This window comes from Bolinopsis microptera, chromosome 1 (genome assembly GCF_026151205.1).
Source record: "Bolinopsis microptera isolate Bmic1 chromosome 1, MBARI_Bmic_1.0, whole genome shotgun sequence".
Taxonomy (NCBI): domain Eukaryota; kingdom Metazoa; phylum Ctenophora; class Tentaculata; order Lobata; family Bolinopsidae; genus Bolinopsis; species Bolinopsis microptera.
The window spans coordinates 21,059,623-21,081,897 of NC_087072.1; the positions used below are offsets into that span (position 1 = coordinate 21,059,623).

Sequence of the window (22,275 nt, forward strand, 5' to 3'; positions counted from 1 at the left end):
TAAAAAAAACCCTAAAGCAGTTTACGTAAAATTGTTGTCGCAACAAACCATGTCGAAGCAGAAAACAAGGCACGAGTAGGTTGAAGGTTCTGGAAACATAGAGTGCTACTCAAAACGATAAATAATGGGAATCTATAGCTCCAGGTACTCAGGTACTTAAATATCAGCAGACATTTGTAGCGTATCATTGGTTCAAAGGTAACCACAAGGGTACTATGAAGAAGCTTAATGCTAGCACCGCAACTCAAACTTGTCCTACTTAGTTGTAATGTACGGGTTGTAATGCACGGACCTTCAGCTCCTCTGCTATAGGATATAGGCTCAAAACACCAGGAAATTTAGGGCAGTAACCCAAATAGTATCCACTCTTCAGGACTAAGGTCGAATCTGAGCAGAGTACTTGACTAAAAGTAAAAGGACCCACCTGTGCGGCGTTCAACAAGCATTTCTTTCCAATTTACCATTTAGCCGCTGTGAGGAGAACTGTACGGAAATGAGGTCCGGTAACCACCATGTTCCAGGTCATAAAATACTCGGATAAATCGGGACCGTCTTGCATTAGAATAATCATCTGTGGGGGTTTAATTGGACTAAACCCTTCAACTTCGGACTAATTTGAAATACTTGGTTAAAATAGACGGACTTAGCCCCGCTTCATATGTACCAATATTTTAGGCAAGATCTGTTCTATATTAATACTGTCACGTGATAATGATATCTTCCTCTGCACCATTTACCTCCTCTTTTCCCATCTTAGCCGATTAGTGCCATGGCGCCGGATGCGCATGGTCTAAAAGTGTAAATAGAGAAATAGAGGCTAATGCACCATTTCACGGCGTATAGTAAGTGAAACAATATTGAACCACTGGTAATGACCTTGAACCACTGTGCACACTTATAAAATAAGTGAGTCAGCAGATTCGTCTATCAATAAGTTGTCGAAAGCATGAACTAGAGGTTAAAACTAAATGGAGTAAAACATGAAGCTGAACTGATACCATGAAGATGATACCAAGAAGACCAATCAAAAAATGAGATCCGCAAAAATCATTGAACCCGCAATTAATTTGCCATAGGCATGACTAGAGAAGCTATAGAGTAACCAAACTCTACAATTACCAAACAAAATTTTGTTTATCTAACTTGAGCATATTTATCAGTCGTGATGATCTCATCCGATTGATTGGCTCTGTCAGATGTTAAAAAGAGGGACGTACAAATATTACAGTATTTACATATTATATGGTCGAAGTGTAGAAGTCTTTTTGCAAGTAAGCATCTTCAATCCAGGAGGTTTAATCTGTTTCCCCTGTGATCTGTATTTTCCCCATTTTGCAGTCCAAGTTCCCGCAGCTTAAACAGACGGAGGAATGTGGAGGATAAAATTGGGCTTTTAGCAACAAACAGCACATAAAATAGCTTCACAATGAGCATCATGCTACAAGTAAGCGTGAGGTTGGTCATCTATAATCGTCGAGCTGCTTATTTGAACCACCAATCTACAGGAGAAGGATCATGATCCCCTCTTCCTCTCATGGTAATTAATCATACGACTCATGCAACATTCTGGGGTTGTCTTAAACTTACGAACTATAGTTTTGAGGGTTGCGCTGTCTTTTGCTTTAAAGAGTATTCCGTTACCACACTAAAGTATACAAGCTTTCTCCTAATGCTTCACGAAGGAAAAAGAACACACAAAATAATGCTCATTACTGCACCACACTAATTAACCAATTTACACGAAGCATAAAAAGTCAATGAATTACAACGACAATTTTAAGAAAGTACTCACGATTTCTTCTTCTTGGCAGCACCAGGAGTCTCCCCCGGAGCCACTTCAATCTCCTGCTCAGTCTCGTCAGGGATCGGGTTTCCCGCTTCATCTGCTACCGTGCCTGCAACACCTTTTAAACTACAGATGTATTAGGAGAAGGGGTGTCTCAGAAACTGTACTCTAAACTCTGTTTATCGGCGCGGGGTAGGGGAGGGCGATTGTCTTATTTTGTGGATGAAATGAATGTTCAATAAAATAGTAATCGTCACGTATGATCGTAAGTGTGAGTAAAATATGCAACTAGTATTAAGGTTGTGACGTACCGCCTGGACAGTAAGGCTGATACTCAGTGGTTGTACTGAGTCTAGGAGTCTTGGAGTGGAAGAGAGGGAGTATATCTGCGTTCTTTATGGGACTTATCTCAGGATGAGAGCAAGCAGTGGACCTCCTGGTGGGACCTCCTTTCTCAGAGGGCACCCACCCCCCTCCACTATCTGACGGTAGAGGAGAGGTGGGCCGGCCTGAAGAGGAGCCACCAAACTTGTTCTTCATTATTTTCACCCGGGGACAGTTGCAAGGGCTATACAATACAAAACTGTAAGTGCCAAAACCAAAATGAGGATTATTTATTATATTTTATCAAAACTATACGGCATACGCATTACGCATTTACGTAAGTACTGTAATTGAAACCAAACTGACTACTAAAATACTACAGTTTAGTATGAATAAATCATTAGAGTTCTTATTTATTACTTTTTGCCGAGATGGCTGGTTAAGATGAAAATGGTAGTTGAGCCATCTAATTGATGTCCTAATTGAGCAGTAACTGAGGCCTTGAAAGTTGAAGCAGTTAAAATGTTATCATATATAGAATATGTTATATTATTATATGTACCCTTATAATACACCAAAGAGAGAGATTACGAATAAAGTAACAGAATACAACTACTGGAGACAAAGTCAAGCAATGAATATACCGAACAGGGATTGAGACTATTTTTAACAACGACATCCGCCTCTTTCATAGCTCAGTTGAAACACAAGAAACTGTCTGACAATGACACCAGTCTTTGGCAATAATCGGATTTAGATACTAATTATTATATTCCATGATCAGCGATAATTGAAACTATCAGTGATAATTGGAAACTTTGTTTATCGTCACTGCGGTCGAATGATCGATGACTACGCTGCCAGTTTCAACTATCACTAATTAATACAGCCTCCATTAATGTCATTGAATTTCCTGAAGCAATATAATTGTCGCAAGGTTTTCATGGAATTTCTGAGTTTCTACAGGAGTTCGTACTATGATGATTAACCCATTAGGGACGATAGGGTCGTTTACGACCCACCTTTTCTAGAGGCTATAGAGGACAAACCAAAATACTAAACGCTCAATAACTTTCGATTGGGTCGTTATTGGCCCAGTTCATCGATTTTAAAAGTTAAATCAACGTACAGGAGTAATGACCAAGATATAAAATGTTTTTATACTAATATTTGTAAAAGTCTTTGACAAAAATGTATTTTATTAATCAATTTTGTTGTCCTAGTGGATCGCTAATGACCCATTTAACCGATTTTTCGCAGTTTATGATGATAATCACTTGCTGAGTGAGCTGAGTGGGTCGTTAATGACCCAAATTCTTTATTTAAACTTTTAAAAAGTTAGAGTCACACAGTATTGGCCATATGCTTTTAACTTACGATACAATTTTTATTCTATCCTAGCGTCTTTGTTTCAGAGGTAATAGCCGAAATACCGTGATGGGTCGTTTGCGACCCGGACGAGTGGGTCGTTTTTGTCCGTCGCTGTATCTTTTATAGTAAACGAGATACAGATTAGCTTTTTTGGATATCTAATTGTTGCTGTAAAGTGACCTAGTGTGTTAAACGGCATCAAAATCGGCAAACTTTAAAACTCGTCGTCCCTAATGGGTTAAAGGAGCCCACAAATCAAGCATATGTTCAGTGGATAGTCCTGAAAGGAAATTATCGAGTAAAACAACTGATAAGCAATGAACAGATAATCCCGAAATGAATGGATCCAATAAGACAACTGATATGCAAGTATCATATTAAACTGAATGGGTCTACACCATGAATGGCTGGCAAATTTGCAATAGATAAAACTCGGTCGTTGAGTAGAAGCGAGATGTAACTAAGTAGCTGATAACAATCCAACTTATTATATAGTTGATAACAACTAGTTAACAAGTATCACCCACGTGGGCAGGGCAAATAGTTTCCTTCTTTATCTCTTAGTATTGAGTCTGATAAGACCACTGCTACAGCTATAAAGGGCACAAAGTGTAACTGCCCCAGTTGCTAAGACGATCCTAAGTATCATACTCAAGTAGGGACAATTATGATCAAAATGACGTGTGCTCATAAGTAAAGATGAGAACTATAAAGTTAGTTCAGGAAATGTAGAGATTAGCGGGATAGACCAGCCTTCAGGATCAGGGACAGAATTACTTACGCGGGAAGATAATCACCACGTGCAGGAGACGCGGTTTTGAGTGATTACGACTAATTATGACTAATTACGACTAATCACGGATAATATTGTTGTCATTAAGGGGATAAAATTTGTATCCCCGGCGTAAAATGCAGAGTAATATTTGTAATTTAGGCGTGGTAACTTTTAAGTTTGGAAAGTCTTTGGGTTTGTCTGTTCGGCTTGTCTGTTAGTTGTTACCAAAGTCTGGTCTCGATATGAAGTCATCAAATGTATCCAGATAAATGTTGCGAAATAACTATGGCTGACTGAATGAGAAAAATGTAATGAAACGAATATAAGATGAGTTGAAATGACTGGAAAATATTAAGAGGGAAGTAGATAGGAATTTCAAGTATTTGACACCATTAGACCTAAGGTTTGAGCTATATTGGGACCGTGCGGCTAAAAAAATCCGTGTTAAAATTACAGAAGGGTTAAAAGAATGATTCCCTAAACAAGCTTACCTTCTTCCATCTCCTCATCAGGGTCAAGAGTTGGTTTAGTGTATTCCAAATAGAGGTTCAATCGACTCTGAAAAGATGGAATGATAAGAAACTCATAACAGCATCAACATCACAAAATAACAATTCAAACTCTCCAAAAACACAAGGAAACGTTTTGAAGATCTCTCATCACACCTGTTCGTCTAATGAAAGGTCAGGCTCCTTATGATGCAACCTCTTTGCCAGACTGAGCTTCCTTACAGAGGAGCCCCTCCTAGCTCCCTTATCTACTGCCTCATCCTCAGAACCCCGCTCCAGCTTATGTTTGGTCAGTCTCCTAGTAGCTCTCTTTACCAAGCCCCCCTTACTGTCCCCCTCCTGCTCCTCCTGCTCCCTGATAAGATACAGCTCGTCCAGATAGGCCTGCTCGTTGGAGGGAGACGGGACGGGTGCCCCTGAGAAACGTTCCGCCAGAGATGCTTTACGCTTTGACATTTCAGCGTCAAATCAGGTCCTCAACACTTCATGGACTTGAGTTCAGTCATGTTACCAATGCAATAAAGAGTTCAAAACAATAAGAGGGAGATACTGATCGCTGTATACTCCAAAGTAAGCTAGATAATGATTTGGGCGCAGATTACAGAGCGAGACAAAAGGAGGGGGTATCTATGAGAAGTGGACAGATAAAAAATTATCACGAGTTAGGGAGTCGCCCTCCAAATGGTGGTAGCCATGACGACGTAGGACCTCGTGGACAGTTGGTCCGACAAAGGAGCCAGTTAATTAGCTGAGAGAGGTCACCACAGTGCGTAAGAATCGGTTAGATTCCGCCAGTGTCTTATCTCTACCACTACCATGTAGATTGTTAGTTCAGTAATGTAGCCTAAACCAGCCTGTATCCTGGCCAGGGTACTACTATAACCGCAGATGTCATACGGCTCTTTTAATTCCCACAGTGCAGTGTGCAGCTAGTGGTACGTGACGTAACCCATGGTAACAAGCAGAGCTTCATTTCCGGGGAAAGCTTCCCAGGCTCGAGAGAGATAATTGTATATACAGTATAGTATATCTAACGGCCCCGTGGGGTAATTAGGGGACCGATTATGAGTTATATTCAGCTGCTCAGTTCCAAGGGTGTGATCATCCAGTTGTTTCCATGGTGATAGAAGCACGGAGCTGTTACAGCTGCCTGTCATAATGCCTTCAGTTGGGCTTGCTAACATGATCAATTATTACAAGTCCTTTCGGCTCGAGTATCTACTATTGATTTCCACTTTTGGCTATCCGAGTTGCAATAATTTGTTAGAATTCTTACCAGAAATCTCTCCGGAAGCTTCATAACCCGGACTCACAGAGATCACACTAAATTCCTCGCTCTAAAAACAGCTCCTCCGCTAGCTACTGAACACTGGCAAGGACAAAATAAGGACAAGTCCGAAATGTAATCCCGTATACACATCTGCCCAGTGGAGTCTGCCCTCTATCCCAATTTATTGTATTTCAGGGCGGCTGTGATTGAACAAGACTGATACCAGCGGCAGGAATTACTATTACTCTTTAAGGAACAGCTTCCAAAGGATTGGACAGCTGGTCTTCTGCGGAATGCAGTTGTGATCTTCAGTCGATGGATCCAATTAACCCTACAACCGACCAACCAATAAACTCATTTTTTCAGAACTTTTGAGATAGTACTGAAATGAGTTTAAAGGGTGGTTGAAAAGCACAAATAGAGCCTAAAGCACACAGGATCCTGTTGATGACCTGATAATGACTAGCTTTAACTCATCACGGAGTTATCAAGCAGATATCAATTAGTGACCCTTGTCAGTTGCTTGTGCTGCTTAGTGCAGCTTAAGTGCCTAATTCTATCGGTTAACTGCTTCACCATTGTATTTGGCGCCATCAAGACCAGCACAATGCATGTTATTTGATTCTCAAAATTTAAGCAGATATTTGGATTAACATCCATTTTATACTACTTCAAAGGATGAAACAAATGGAGCGATTTCGATCATTACACTTGGAAGTTGGAGACAATCTACCCCAATTCATATTAAAAGCGCTGATACACCTAAGCTTATGATGACGTAAAAAAACAACTACAATATGCAGTTTTGACTGCGTAAACACACACAAGGACATATAATGACTTAATATTAGTAAACACAAATAATAATACAAAAATAGACAAATTATGGATATTGATAATAATTAAACTGAGAACTGAGAAGACGCTAAGTTTCACATAATTGCTAGAGTTTAATTCAAGAAAGTTGTCAATTTGGTATAAGTGGACTTTCTGTCGTTCTCATTGTATCGATGACTGTTTAATCAGCAGTTTATCAATAAGATAATGACCTTGCCGCTTTGAACTGTACGAAGTTTTAGTTGACGATCAAATGGAGGTCTTTGCGTTCCCAGTACAGAAAATGATACCAATAAATTGTTTTCTGCGAAATGTCGGCAAGAATGCAAGATTCCTAAAATCTTGGACAGGATTCGAATCAAACTTACCCAATTGTGCAAATCACGTGGATTCCAAAATAGCTTCGGTCAACTAATTCGGCACACAACACTTTCTAACTGTTTACTAATATGAAATGTCATATCAGACAGAGGCAGCATCATGTCAAGGCCAGAAAGATGAAAACAGTCGAGTGTTGTCCTTTATAATATATACTGTAGTGTTGTCTGATGAAATTGGTCCTAGGATCACTTGAAGAAAACCTGTCTTTTAAACTACAAAGTTAAACACTATACACCCTCCCAACAGAGACATTAAGCTCCAGCGAGCAGAACGGGGACTTTAGGAAAGATAGAAGATGCGATACAAGAGATAGTGCATATATCTAGAATATAGCGATAAAAAATAAAAGTAGAATATGGGATATTTGGAGAAAAAGTAAATATAAAATATTCTAAATATTAGGCTCACCTCTCCAACTTTACCGTCTCTGTCTCTGAGTGGTACAGTAGCCTCTTGTGCTCCTAACCTAACCAAATCTTTCAGAGGGTAAACTGCTTCGCCCAGTAACCTATAAGAAGTTAGAGAATCAGTCACAAACAGAATCTCAGTTGTTAAGCAACGAATTACAATAAAGACTAGAAGAAGTTTGGCAGCGCGATGAGCCCTATAAAAGCCGCTAGTATTACAGAGCAGGATTCACAAAAGCCGCGAGTAAAGTGCGAGCATGTCCCGTGAACTCCCCCCGGAAACCTCCGGTTATTGGTGGGATCATTTTAATAACAGGGTGGGCTGTTCACGTGGACATACAGGGGAAGTACATCAAATCAGGTTGGAGAAGAGAAGGAGAGCAGGAGGCCCTACTCTACAAGCCTGCCGGATTTAATACATTAATTTAAGGTAGGATTAAAGCGATAGGTTCATTCAATCTCTGACTCTAACGAGGCACATCCTAACGTCGGCAGTTTAGCAGGATCATAAGTCCACCAAGGGTAGCAGGACACATCCTCGCATTCAGACCAGAGCAATGTTTTGGGATTAAGTTAATTGAGCACATGATAGATCAGGGATAGTTTGAGGGTCTGACCGAGCCATTAATCGTGATGTTGTCTTGGTTTTAAAAACTTTTCAAACAGCTGCCGAGCCAGTGTTCTTCAGTAAAATGAGTAGAATTTGTATTTACATAAGATGTTGAAGATATAATAAAGAAATTTGACTCTTATCTCTAATGAGAGAAGTAACTCAAACTTTCAATTTCTATTTTCTACTCTTAATCATCAAATTAATTTGTCAACAGTGAACCCGGATTCGGAAGTCTCAAGCATAAGTTATTCAAAGATTTCGATAAATTGTCAATCATGAATGGTTAATACTAATCAGCTTGCACATTTGCTGTATTAGTTAAATTAGTCGGTTCGGTCATCGGTGGTCTGTCCAGGACAATGAAAAGACGATATATCGCAATCAATGCTTAAGATAAAACTGTCGATAAAATATTATAATCACGTAAATGACTCTTCTCTTTTCTTGGAATTGGGGTTACCACCTTGCTGCGACAAAACACCCATTTTTTAGCCTTTTCCGTAGGAAAAAAACAATTTCAAGATGATTTTCTACCTGATTGGTCCGAGTTTTCTCGCTCTGAAACATTTCGTTTATCCACATTCTAAAGAAAATGTCCATGCCAGGCCTCTAATTACTGAATGTCTAAACGGCTATGTAACGATCTTAATTAAGGATTTTCGGGCAAATTAGGCCCGAATAATGCCAGAAATTAAGATGTGATTGGCGGCAGTGGAAAGCTGGTCAGTTTAAACCTAGTTGCTTCAACCACTCCCTCCAATCTAACTTCATCACAGTATGACGTTGTCAAACATTGGTAACCAATGGAATGCATTTGTAACAAGGGCCACATGACCCACGAGCATATAGCAAAACACTTTTCGAGAACACATTCACATAAACGAAGCTGAAAAATGGACGTTAAGCAGAAGGGCAAAAAGGAAGGGAGTTTTAAGAAGATGAAGAAGAAATTCCGTTGAGGAAGGTCTGCTGTATTCTGCAGCTTGAGAACAGAATGAAGGCTGTTATATTCTGCAGCTTGAGAACAGAATGAAGGCTGTATTCTGCAGTATGGGCCGCTCATTACATACTAATATTAAGACGTGTCGATTATAAGCTAGCTATGATCTGTGATGAGCTAATCCTTTAACTGCTCAGGCTCGCTAATAGACCCTCACGTGTGGGCCCAGGATTACAGGGGTGGGTCCGGAAGGAGGCCTCCTAAACGCTCTAAAGATGGTTCATTGGCGGCATTAAGCGCTCCTCAATCTTATCAATAGGTGGTGACGTTCATTAAACAAGGGAAACGCAAGCAAATTTAGGAGAGTATAATGGTGAACTTTCTGAATCTTATTACTCTATACTACTGTAGTCTCACGAAGACAGCCGATCAGAACATTTCCTGATCTTGAGAACACACAAAAATACTGATAGGATAAAAAATAAGGAGAATAAGAAATGAATGATAATATTTATACTGAAATATGACGACTCCAGCTGACGGTATAATCGACGTTGTTGGTTACCCACGTCCACAGGGTGATAGCCTAAAGTTAGCGAGCTGATCCAATTAGTACAGTTACAATTGAGTCAAAGTTTAACGAGCTCTAAATTAGCACACTAAATAGTCTGACCAGACCTAACTGATCCAGTCAGGGAGTTTGATAATCTGGGAGTGAGAGAAGAGCTGGTGGTTGCGTGACGAGGATTGTAATTTTTGCTGAGGATTTGCTAGCCGTCGCGGCTAGGTCACGTGCCACGTGCCTGACCAATTCAGTAATTATAGATTAATGAAATTGAGATTAGAGGAGCACTGTAGGCCAATTTCTGGAGATCTCCGATGATGGAGATAGTACATGCCAATCGATTAAGATGGTAAAACGGGCATTAAGATCGGGTAAAATGTACAACTACCATGTCAGATGGAAGTCAGAGGAAACGAACTTCGGAGTATTCCAACAGCCACATTGTTACACAAGTGCAACCAGCCAATTACAGGAAGCCGAAGGATTTGTTTTAGCCAGTGACGGTTAAGGTAGTGTGTACCATACTTTCTTCGCCCGAGACTTTGCTGCAATGTGCAGCTCCTCATTTATACCTCACACCCGATTTCTCGAGTATTCGGCTGAGTAGACCGGGGGGCTGCATAGACCACTCAGGATCCTTAGCTGAACGTCAACGACGCTCACTCCACGACCACTCGACCAGACAGACAGAGGGATTCGAACCCGCAACCTTACGATTGCAAAGCTGGCGTTCTAACCAACTGCGCGTTCTAACCAACTGCGCGTTCTAACCAACTGCGCTACCTGGTCATGACATTTCAGACTACAATCCGGGGAAATCGGCAAGTCTAACTCAGGAAGAACAAAGGATGTCAACTTAAACTCAGGCACTGGTAGAACGGGTTATGGAATACTACCGACACAACGACTGAATTAATGCGACCTATTTACAAAGTATTATCGTTAAAGAGAGTATATTAAGAAAGTAGCAGGACCAATAATGATATGTGGGCTGGTGCGGTGGTTGGTTGGTTCCTGTCCGTAGATAGGCTGGAAGTGTTGGTTTATTGATAATATGATAACAGCAGTTTACTGTTAACTGGATAACTGGGCATTTAGATAAAGCAATAAATTGTTATTTACAGTTGCAGACTAATTTGCAGACTAATTTGCTTTATCTAGATGACAGAGTTTTAAAATTTTGTAATTAAGGCTCTCATGCTCACTTTTAATATACAAAATTTCCAAAACGATCCTTTTGGGGAGTCTTCTTAACTCCAGAATTTTCCAAAAAAATAACCTTTATTTAATAAATGTTGACATTGGATTACAGGAGGATTCAGCAAAACAGTAGTAAGACTTATAAAGGTTACAGTTCAACATGATCAATACCAAAGTGAAGTACAGAGAAGGGAGTGCAGAGATTGGAGTGCAGAGAGCCCACCACACACCTCTCACACTGTAGGCCCATTTAGGCAGCGAGCAAAGGGGCCCCCATTCCAATTACACTGATGAGCTCATAAATATTAAAGAATACGTGTATGGTAAAGGTCTGATAAAGACGAGTACAATTTCTTAACGTATCCTGTAGTAGACCGGTAACCCATTTGCAGGTAATGATATAAACGTACTGTATAGAACCTTGCAACTCCTAGAAGAGATAACACTGAGTTATGGTGATCAGATACTTGGGGGGTTGGGCTAAGATGCAGATCACAGACAAAGACTGCTTTATACTTATTAGTAAAATATGAATTTAGTTATAATTATATTATAGCAGACTAGATCGGGACTAAGTCAGATGTACGCCAGATATCAAAGGCTTGACCCGCATCCCGGTCAAAATGGGCCTATTTTTTGAATCCCCTTCCCGGTCCAAATTTGACCATTTGGCTACTGGAACCAAACCGGGATTTTTGCTAAATTTTTGAAACAAAAATTTCGTAATAATCATTGAAAAACACATTTTTCTCCCAAAATCGTACTTCAATGTCAAATTCTTTATTTAATCGTCAAGAACATTTGTATATTCTTATCGAACAAATTTGACATTATCCTTGCCATCCGACTCCTCGATAAGTTCGATGCTACTAAAACTTGCTTGATCGATTCCGTGAACATTTTCCAATCCCCAGAGTCATGCTCCCATCATCAGAGTCATCATCTAAATTCCTGGAATCTCTGTTTAGAGTTTAGACTGGAAATCATCTGTCAGGGACTGGAGCTTATAGTGATCGGTTTCATAGTTAACTGCCCTCAGATTGTATTTCGCAGAAAAGGATTTATCTCAACGTTTTCTAGTACTCCAGTTTTTTTCCTCATATTTAGTCACATCATCGCTCACTGCATTATTTGGTGATCTGGATCCGTCTTTGTTGTCAGGCTGTAGCTGATTCCATAATGCCTTATCATCGTCAGTTTCTTTTACTGAATCAGCAGTGTCACTTTTCCCGATCTGCACAACATCATTGCCGCCACTTATTCTTGTCAGAAACTCCCCTCGAGTTTGGAATCTGGAACTCCTTGGTGGACTGAGCTTTTGTTCCCACATTTTTTTTGTGATGGACTGCGACTTTCGGGTTCAAGCTTTCTCCAAAGTTTTCAAAAATGGATCGAACAACGTGATGTTTATAAAGCTAGAGGTCCCGGTCTTAATCCCGGTCCCTGGATTTTTTTAATACTCCAAAATTCAGGCCCCGGTCTTAATGCTGGTCCCGATTTTAGTCCCGGTCCCAGCTTAATCCTTTTCCCGGCATTTTTTCCCAGTCCCAGTCCCGGCCAAAAAAGGTGGTCCCGTTAGAGCCGTGCCATATGGTACCGCGACAATTGACCCCCTATGTAATTATACTTGGGTAAATTGTCGCGAAATCTAGGGCTTAGTACGACAATTGACCCCCGACAATTGTCCCCCCGACAATTGACCCCTATGTAATTACACTGGAGTCAATTGTCCCGAAATCTAGGGCTTAGTATGACAATTGACCACCCCCCGACAATTGTCTGGGGGTCAATTGTCGGGAGTCATTTGTCGGGGGGTCAATTGTCGGGGGGGGGGGGGGGGGGGGGGGTCAATTGTCGGGGGTCATTTGTCGGGGGTCAATTGTCGCCCACCCGTGCATATATCTCTGTCCCGCATCAGGGGTCGCGGAAGAAAACAACAACAAAAAGCTACTTGAGTGGGAACCTGGAGCAAGTAAACCAGAGATTTATCGGTCATAGATCAGACAAGGCTGGTCGGTCGGAGGTCGATCGGAGGTCGGTCAGGCGCCGGTCGGCGGTAGGTGAACGCCGGTCGGAGGTCGATCGGGCGCCGGTCGAGCGCCGGTCGGAGGTCGGTCGGAGGTCGGTCGAGCGCCGGTCGGAGGTCGGTCGGAGGTCGGTCGGGCGCCGGTCGGAGGTCGGTCGGAGGTCGGTCGGAGGTCGGTCGGGCGCCGGTCGGAGGTCGGTCGGAGGTAGGTCGGGCGACCATTCTATGACACAATTTTGGACTCGAGGCTCCCCCTGGTAATGTGATCTCGGAAGGCAGGCCTCCCCTTTGCAACACGAGCTCGGAAGCGGGAGCTCTCGATACAGAAGGTACGTATCGAGAATGAGTCGGACCGAAAATTTCTAAGTCCAAATTTTTTTTCCGGAGGTCGGTCGGGCGCCGGTCAGAGGTTGGTCGGGTGCCGGTAGGGTGGTAAGCCGGGCGCTGGTCTGGCGACAAGGCTGGTGTTCCGGTCATTCCATAGCCATGCTGCAACTGCGCTGGGTCGGTCGGACTGATACAGTCACGTTTTCATAAAGATACCTCGTGTTGCAAAGGGGAGGCCTGCCTTCCGAGATCACATTTCCAGGGGGAGCCTCGAGTCCAAAATTGTGTCATAGAATGGTCGCCCGACCTACCTCCGACCGACCTCCGACCAACCTCCGACCGGCGCCCGACCGACCTCCGACCGTCGCCCGACCGACCTCCGATCGACCTCCGACTGACCTCCGACCGACCTCCGACCGACCTCCGATCGACCTCCGACCGACCTCCGACCGGCGCTCGACCGGCGCCCGACCGGCGCCCGATCGACCTCCGACCAACCTCCGACCAACCTCCGACCAACTTCCGACCAACTTCCGACCGACCAGCCTTGTCTGATCTATGACCGATTTATCAAATCTTAACTAACAGGCCATCGGAATCACAAAAGGCCCACATGCCACGGCAATCACAGAAACGAGGTCAAACTTAGTACAAGTTAATTGACGGAGAACGAATGGCACAGATTGCCCATTTAAACTGATTCGAACAAAAGCACAAATATCCCAGCAGAGCAGAAGTTATAATCGAATGAGAATGAAGTTCGATACAAAACGGAGTTCTACTTAAAAGTTTAAGCTACATCAGGCCAGAAACCTTGTATTGTAAATAATCACACAAAGGATTCTAGAGGACCATTATATGAACTGTGTGGTCCCCTGGATTAAGAGCGCCTGAAGATGATCTCAGATTGGAGGAGAGGTTGTAGACGGAGGATATGTGGTTTTCAGCTGGTTATGGAGTTATAGAGGTGACGTATGTAGAGTAGGAGAGGGTTAGAAACACTGCTCTCTCTATATCCTACCCTGGATACAAGGCTGGTGGGCACCAATGACAGTACACCACCCTGTATATAAAACTCCCCCTGGCCTATACCACCTTCGAACAGTACCGACACATACCCCCGGAAATCAGGGGTATATACAAGAGAGAAACCAATAAGCTAATATCAAGAGAGATACTAAGAGTAGGCAGTGCTGCGATCTTTACCAGAGTAACAACTGCCCTGTCAAAGTCGCTGATTTGTATCCTTGATGTGTAGCAATGTGACAGACTATCTGTCATATTGCAGTGCAGTCACGTGATCACGTGGTCGCATGATATCACGTGGTCGGGGATCAAGTGGCGTGAAGTTTGGTGAGAAGACAGGGCATTATAGAAAGTAGGATGTAACAGCCAGGTTGGTGTGAATAATCAATAAGGGGAGTGTGAGTACTACCCTGGGAGTCAATTGTGGGGTACAAAGTATGCCACAATACTGGTCATACTATTATAGTGTTCGAGTTCAGTGGTGTGATGGGCGGGGCACGGCATTGTCTATATTAACCCATTATAAATCTTATGATAAATGCTCAGTCCTTACACCAAAATGCCGGGTTCATGACCATGAACAATAGTTGAACGCTGATAATTATTGACTCTTAAATCGGGTTAACGAACATTTACGACTTGCAACATAAGTCCAGGTTTTTTCCAGGGAATGTGTGTGGATGATAAAGAATATACTCGGTAATATATGTATGATTTAGTTTTTGGTTCATAACAAGGAATATTACTGACGAATTTGTAGAGACCTGGAATACTAAACTTGTGAGAGTGATTAACTGATTACCGATCATTAAGGTAATTCATAGTAGTTCTTTCAAACTTCCCTGACATGTTTGTAATTATTCCCTAATTATTACTTTTCCTCATATCTACAATGATGTTCTTAATCCTTCTTTTCATCTCTTCGATTTTCAATTCGAGGAGGAGGAGAAAACCAAACATAAAAAGGCGGTACATTTTTCAGTAATTGATGTTGCTCAATGTTGCTCCTCGGTATTCTGTTCAAAAACCACTCTTATCCGAATAGTTTATCCTTATTTTACACATGAAATTGCTCAGTAACTATGCAGCGTAATTCTGATATATAATCATCAGGAACAGGTTCAGTAACAAAAAGCAATTATGCTTTATTGACAGTGACGATAATTACCCTCATATTGAAGTAGTAATCGCTTCATCCAAATTTCAATGACTCGACGATTTAAGCTTTTGTCCGCATAAAATTGGAAATTATTCTCGTCCGTATTTTCATGATATCGTAGATTCCACGTTTTTCAATCAATCTCTAAATTTCAAGCACCCAATCAGCGGAATATATCGAATTGGAATATGATAATGATTAGGGTTACAGTTATGATTAGGGTTCATGCGGAATTTAGCTGATCAGGTTTTTTACTGCCTTAATCTCAGGTTCACATTGCCCTTTTCGAGATATCACCGATAATTTTACAATAAATAGCAAAGTAAAAAAAGAGATAGGAGAGAACTAACTTGTTTTTGAGGATCTTCTCATAATCATAGACCTTTATCAAGAGCATACTCTCTTCTGTCAGAGGCCTGTACCTCTTCCATGTAAACGTCTGTGGAGTAAAGAAGTGTAAATTATAGCGAGACAATTTCAAATACGAAACTTTCTGGAAGTTATGTTTGTTTAATGTTTATCGTAACTTGCTAAAAAGAGTACCAACTGTTTCCCAATATTACCCATTATTACCCACTATTACCCATTATTACCCATTATTACCAATTATTACCGACATCAATTTGCTGAATATCGAAATTCTCACCTCGTTCCATTCCGGGTTAAGCTCACTGTGTATAACACGTGTTGTTCTCTTGATTCCTGAAAGATATGGTAGTTCAGCAAACTAGGTCTTAATTTGAGAGTTATTTATTATATATAATTATACATAATAAATATTTGGTCGTCATGAGTTATGTAAAAATTGTACAAATTCTTAAATATGAAGGTTGAGAAGGTTTAAGAATTTAATAGAGACGTCACATGATCAACACAGTATCACATCCAACAAATCCGCACTGTAAATAATGGCCCACAATATTTCGAACATTCCGCGAGCTAACACGACCTACAGTCCAATCAGTGTAGTGATGATCCCTCCACCTAAACTTACCTTCTAAATCTAGTAAGACATGAGGGTCGCTGTAACCAAAACGCTCTACGTTTTGGAGATTTTGAGCATTCCTGACCAGAACTTGGACTATCCCCTCTTTACTCATAACCTCATTATATTCCCGGTAACTGGAGATATGATCGTCATCTTCCGAGGATCCGTACCGTCCCAAAAACGGGCCGAACATTTACAATATCACATACAAAACGGTGCACAACGGAGAAAATATTAAACTAATAAATAGGCGGGCTGAGAGTAAAGTATAAGTAAGCTGGAAGTTTCAAAACCACATTGTCTATTCATAAGTTAATAAAGCTACTCTGTAGCCACGGCTGCAGGAAATGCCAGGCCCGAAACTACTGAGGTGGAAGCTAAAAAAATGCACTATTATGTAATTAAGAGTAGTTTATTGGTTACAGTAAGCATGGAGGGTGCGTTCTTGGTGGGGCTACTGTGAAGGGGCTACTGTAAGGGGCTACTGTAAGGGGGCTACTGTAAGGGGGTTACTGTAAGGGGGCTACTGTAAGGGGGCTACTGTAAGGGGGCTTCTGTAAGGTGGCTACTGTAAGGGGGCTACTGTAAGGGGGCTACTGTAAGGGGGCTACTGTAAGGGGGATACTGTAAGGGGGCTACTGTAAGGGGGCTATTGTGGGGCTACTGTAAGGGCGCTACTGTAAGGGGGCAATTGTAAGGGGGCTATTGTAAGGGGGCTATTGTGGGGCTACTGTAAGGGCGCTACTGTAAGGGGGCTACTGTAAGGGGGCTACTGTAAGGGGCTACTGTAAGGGGGCTACTGTAAGGTGGCTACTGTAAGGTGGCTACTGTAAGGGGGCTACTGTAAGGGGGATACTGTAAGGGGGCTACTGTAAGGGGGCTACTGCAAGGGGGCTATTGTAAGGGGGCTATTGTAAGGGGGCTATTGTGGGGCTACTGTAAGGGCGCTACTGTAAGGAAATGGGGAGGGTAGATGGGGCTACTTGTTGGGAAGGCAGTGCACATTGCACACTAAGGTCATGGTCATCGGGAGACCTTGAACAATATAGAAACCTTCCTTAAATTATTGAATAAAAGTGAAAAACTGGAGATAGTAAAACCAAGTTTAATCCTCCCGGATCACTTCTACGAAAAATGAGGATGATAAAAAAGAAGCAGTAATGAAGATTGAAAGAGACGGGAGGAAGGATTTTCACAATAGAAGATGGGAAGAGTCAGATGTCTACTGTAATCCCAGCAGCAGATCTCAGACTTAAATACGCAGATTACTAACTAATTCCGCTGAATTAGAAACTTAGAATAATTTAGGACAATAGAATATTATAATTGCATTCGATGCCAAAATACGCTGAACCAACGTCGAAAATGAAACGGCTCTGAAGAAGAATAAACATTGACAGTCTACCACTTATTTCTATCTGACTGAGACGAAGTTTAATTCATTTTTGATTTGTAGACCATAGGTCTCAACAATCTGGTTCATATGAAGCAAGCTATTATAACTATAAATGAACGGCAGGAGAATAGGACGTGGAGAAGTAGCGCAATACTCCACTGATAAGGTTGGCACACAACAAAAGCGAGGCCACCAACAAGCTTCATTACACGGTGCTGACACACGTCTCTTACACTCACTGTCTACTGTCTAGGGTTCTGATTGTTAAATATATATATAAACCTGCTGATGATCACCAATAATGGTGTGGTCGTGAGCTGAAAGCTAATTCCTAATCTAGTGATCAGTGTACAGCACACACACACCCACACACCCACACACCCACACGCTCAGATAATTATATGGGACGAAGTGCAGTGGGTCAATTTGGCACGTGCACTGTATTTCACTGCAGGTATTTGCACGTGGACAATGTCTCAATGTAAGCATTTGCAGATGCATTTTCATACAATAAAATGAGGTACCACCTGCGTGAAGATTGCTGAAGAAGTACCTGTTTTTACTTATAAGTATAAATACGCTAATACTTCTGTACAATTGGCCAACGCGTTTATTTTAAGAAGACGTGAGTTACTGAGTGGAGCGTATTTATATTTTATTCTTCGTTCAAGTTCGTTCAAAGGGGCTTATGATAAGAGATATTGGCTGAGATTACAGCGAAGTTTTGACCTTAAGTTTTTTAGGGAAAGATTAGACATGGCAGTTGTTTTTACTATGCCTTGTTTAGAACTTTTAAAAGGTATTTAACTAAAGGGAGGTTACCTCGTTTATCAGGTCCTCGTTAAAAGGTATTCACTAACTTTACTCGTTATAACCGAAAAAGAATACTGTCTGTCAGCTTTACAATTTACATCAATACTTTTAAGACTTTAAAAAGCTGAAGTAACTAAAAAATGCAAATTTACTAATCGATGATCCCAAAGTGTGCCATTTCAGTTAATTACACAAGAACCAATACAACAACAATTTGAAAACGAGTTCCGTATGCAATGCTGGATTGCGAAATGTGGGTGAGGTCTTACTGTCTAAAGCAAATGACAACCATTTAAATCATAATAACAATTAGGGGGCTAAGCATCACGTCAGATACTTTACATGAATATTGAATACTCATCTTACTTACTTATCTCGTTACAAAATACTCTTCTAAAGGCTCCTCACTGAACTCTCCTTAACACCAACAATCTAATTGTAATGCTGATCCTCATAAAACGCACAGGTTACACTCTTCTTACACTCTGAACTGAGCCAGTCCAGGTCCCCTTTAGTGTGGACAAAGCAACAATAAGCCAACTCAAAGAAAAGAGCCGAGCCTCTGGTGTCAGGGTCCAGGGACAAATAGGGGATAGGAGCGAAAAGGAGCGGGTGATAATAAAGAGGCACTGCTTGGGCATTCACCATTTTAGAAATACTCGGCCCTGGAAACAACTCCACGTGTCCGTCATGTGACCAACAAGAAGAAACTTCCAGACAGCAGATGCAGATGCAATTTCCAGACCCAATCAGAAGATGACATGGAGTTGTTGAAAGGAAAAATACCGGCCCAGAAACATGCCAACCAGAGAGGACCCTATCGTTTGTAGAGGTCTCTTCTTCGACGCTGGTACATCCGACTCAGAGTCTCCGAGCCGTCTTTCTTAACAACAGCAGCTTGGTTGACTAAACACCTAGTCTTTAATGTGCACTGTGCAGAATAGAATAAACCCTATTGCACGTCACAAGATTGTAAGATTGGCTCGCCGGGGAGGGTTCACACTAAATCCAGGGTCAATCAGGTAGGGTATCATTCAATACTTCAATAGTGTAGTCATTGGTCCGTAGGTGCTTACTCTGCTATGCATGAGCATTTTGTGAGTTATGCAGTTTATCTTGCAAAACTGTCTCTCAAAAAGTCGTTACCATGCAGGCTTCTAACGTGGCCGCCTCCCGCGTAGCGCGGGACGATTGTTCCAATGATGGCAAAACAAGACAAGAGTAGAATTAGGGTACGTGAAGTTAGCAACAGGAAAAACGAATGGCACCTCCCCCGCGATTGTTAACCACCATTTAGTAGTTGTAGCCTAGCGGGCACTGTTTGTAACTAGTTGTCATTGTGATTAGAGCAGGGGGGAGAATAGCAACACTGCGCTTACAGAGTCGCCCAATGACAGACATTGTTACCGAAGAATGGAGCAAAATCACAAATTACACAAACACGCACATAATCTCTAAGCTGCTTCTGTTGTGTGATTATATAACAGGTCACTAAAGTTATTTAGGAGGAGGAGGAGGAAGAGGAGGAGGAGGAGGAGGAGGAGGAGGAGGAGGAGGAGGAGGAGGAGGAGGAGGAGGAAGAGGGAGGAGGAGGAGAAGAGGGGAGGAGGGGGAGAAGAAGGGGGAGGAAGAGGGAGGAGGAGGAGGAGGAGGAAGAGAAAGAGGGAGGAGGAGGAAGAGAAAGAGGGAGGAGGAGGAGGAGGAGGAGGAGGAGGAGGAGGAGGAGGAGGAGGAGGAGGAGGAGGAGGAGGAGGAGGAGGAGGAGGAGGAGGAGGAGGAGGAGGAGGAGGAGGAGGAGGAGGAGGAGGAGGAGGAGGAGGAGGAGGAGGAGGAGGAGGAGGAGGAGGAGGAGGAGGACTGAGGAGGGGTGTGCACTGTACCTCACTTTAGTAGCAAACACGCTACTAATCACGAGCGATAAGATTGGGGTGCAGCTGAGACACACTATCATCTGATAAGGTGTAGCAATAGTAGGTGCTAATACTGATCATAACTTCACTACTCTCACTACACATGCTTGGAATGCCATCACAATTATTATTATAGATGCAATGTTTCGAATCAGCTCCACATTGGAATGGTATTCCTATCATCTTATCGGAATCTAATCCACGTGGGTATTATAATTCCTGGCGGAAGGGACACCTTCTCGATGTCAGCTTCATTTCAGTACTGTCTTAGGAGAGCTTCTCAGCGAGCAGGATGGTTGGTCGGTGGAAATTAAACATATCATAGGAAACTCAGACCATCATAGATCTCATTAATATAATATACAACCTGTTTACTTGTACAGGTTGAGATGGGACTAACAAATCAATCGGATGTAAGAAAAACTGTGACGTGTATTTTAAATAGGGCAGGGTATTTTAAAAGGGTGTGGCGCATGAGTAAGAGCAAATAATCAAACACGTACTTTGGGACTGATTCCGCTCTGTTGCGTTCTCTGAACTGATTTAAAACCATTAAATAATTAACGAATTAACTAATTAGATGATTAGACCCTACTCGGGGGCTGATCTCAATATAATTAACAACAGTAGTAGGTGCTACCATCTACATACTGCACCTAGGCCTAGGGTAATATTTATTGTACTCCTCTTAATCTTCGTAGACTTACTGACTTTAAAACATTCTCGGCAAACAAGAGATAAAAGGAATTTTAGAGGTGGTCAGTATCATACAAATATTCTAAAACCTATAGTCAATAGTATAATTAACAATTTCAACCTTAGAACGTTGTGAATATGACCGATCTGGTAAAGTTTGCTTACACGTTCTGTCTAACCCAAAAACTAACGACTGAACGTCTAGTTCTGCCTGAACTAACGTATGATGATGGGGCCAGAGTAAGAGTCGAGAGCACATGAGTTCTAGCATGGATGTTACTGGTTTCCCCAATCATATAGTACTGTAAAATTCTGGTTACGTGTGCCTGCCCTAACTAGTCCGAATATTTACCCGGCCTGAACAATTTTCTGTATAATTTTTGGAATTACAACTCCTTTGAACCACTATACTACCACTATACCACTACCTGCAACTTCATTTTGAATTTAAATGACTGGAGAATTGTAAAACTAACCGTCAAGTTGAATAACGACGAAAGGGTCGGGCAGTCCGAATGTTTTAAGGATAGCCTCGCCAGGACCCATACAAGTAGCATTCCTCACATGAACTATCACATAATTCAGATCTTCTGGCATATTCTTCACAACCACCTCCTTCTCCTGGAACCCTTTATCCTCCACTTGGGCGCTGGACGGGTGATCATGTGGCCCTGCACTTGACCTTCTGTCGCTCATAATCCGAACAAAACAACAACGATATTAAGAAAGTTAGGGGCTGGGGCACGCTATTTTGGGGCTAGGTTACAGTTACAGTTGCTTCATTTCCGAGTTGATAGCGGATTGTCCCACTTTATACAAGCTACCTAGCTCAGGAGTGGTTAGCCCAGTATGGAAACCACATATATTACTTCTCCAGGAAGAGGTTAATCACCTATTAGTGACCACTAAAACTTTCTGGTGATCGGCTTAAAAATTACACGACATGGTAATTTTTA

General features: G+C 42.0%; 1 protein-coding gene across 10 annotated transcripts in view; it reads right to left on the bottom strand.

Moving 5' to 3' along the window:
- The window catches only part of LOC134824264 (myoferlin-like), a 58,797-nt gene that overhangs the window by 28,167 nt on the left and 8,355 nt on the right, over positions 1–22,275 (bottom strand). For 4 of the 10 annotated variants that reach the window (XM_063836058.1, XM_063836086.1, XM_063836048.1 and 1 more), the window contains exons 2-6: positions 16,163–16,218; positions 15,867–15,955; positions 7,662–7,761; positions 4,748–4,814; positions 1,793–1,904 (exon numbers count right to left, since the gene is read on the bottom strand). In XM_063836058.1, the coding sequence (XP_063692128.1) occupies positions 1,793–1,904; positions 4,748–4,814; positions 7,662–7,761; positions 15,867–15,955; positions 16,163–16,218 (424 nt within the window). Of the gene's footprint in view, positions 1–1,792; positions 1,905–4,747; positions 4,815–7,661; positions 7,762–15,866; positions 15,956–16,162; positions 16,219–16,510; positions 16,635–22,275 lie in introns of those variants that run through there. The other 6 variants (XM_063836103.1, XM_063836077.1, XM_063836094.1 and 3 more) reach the window with 3 other exon arrangements.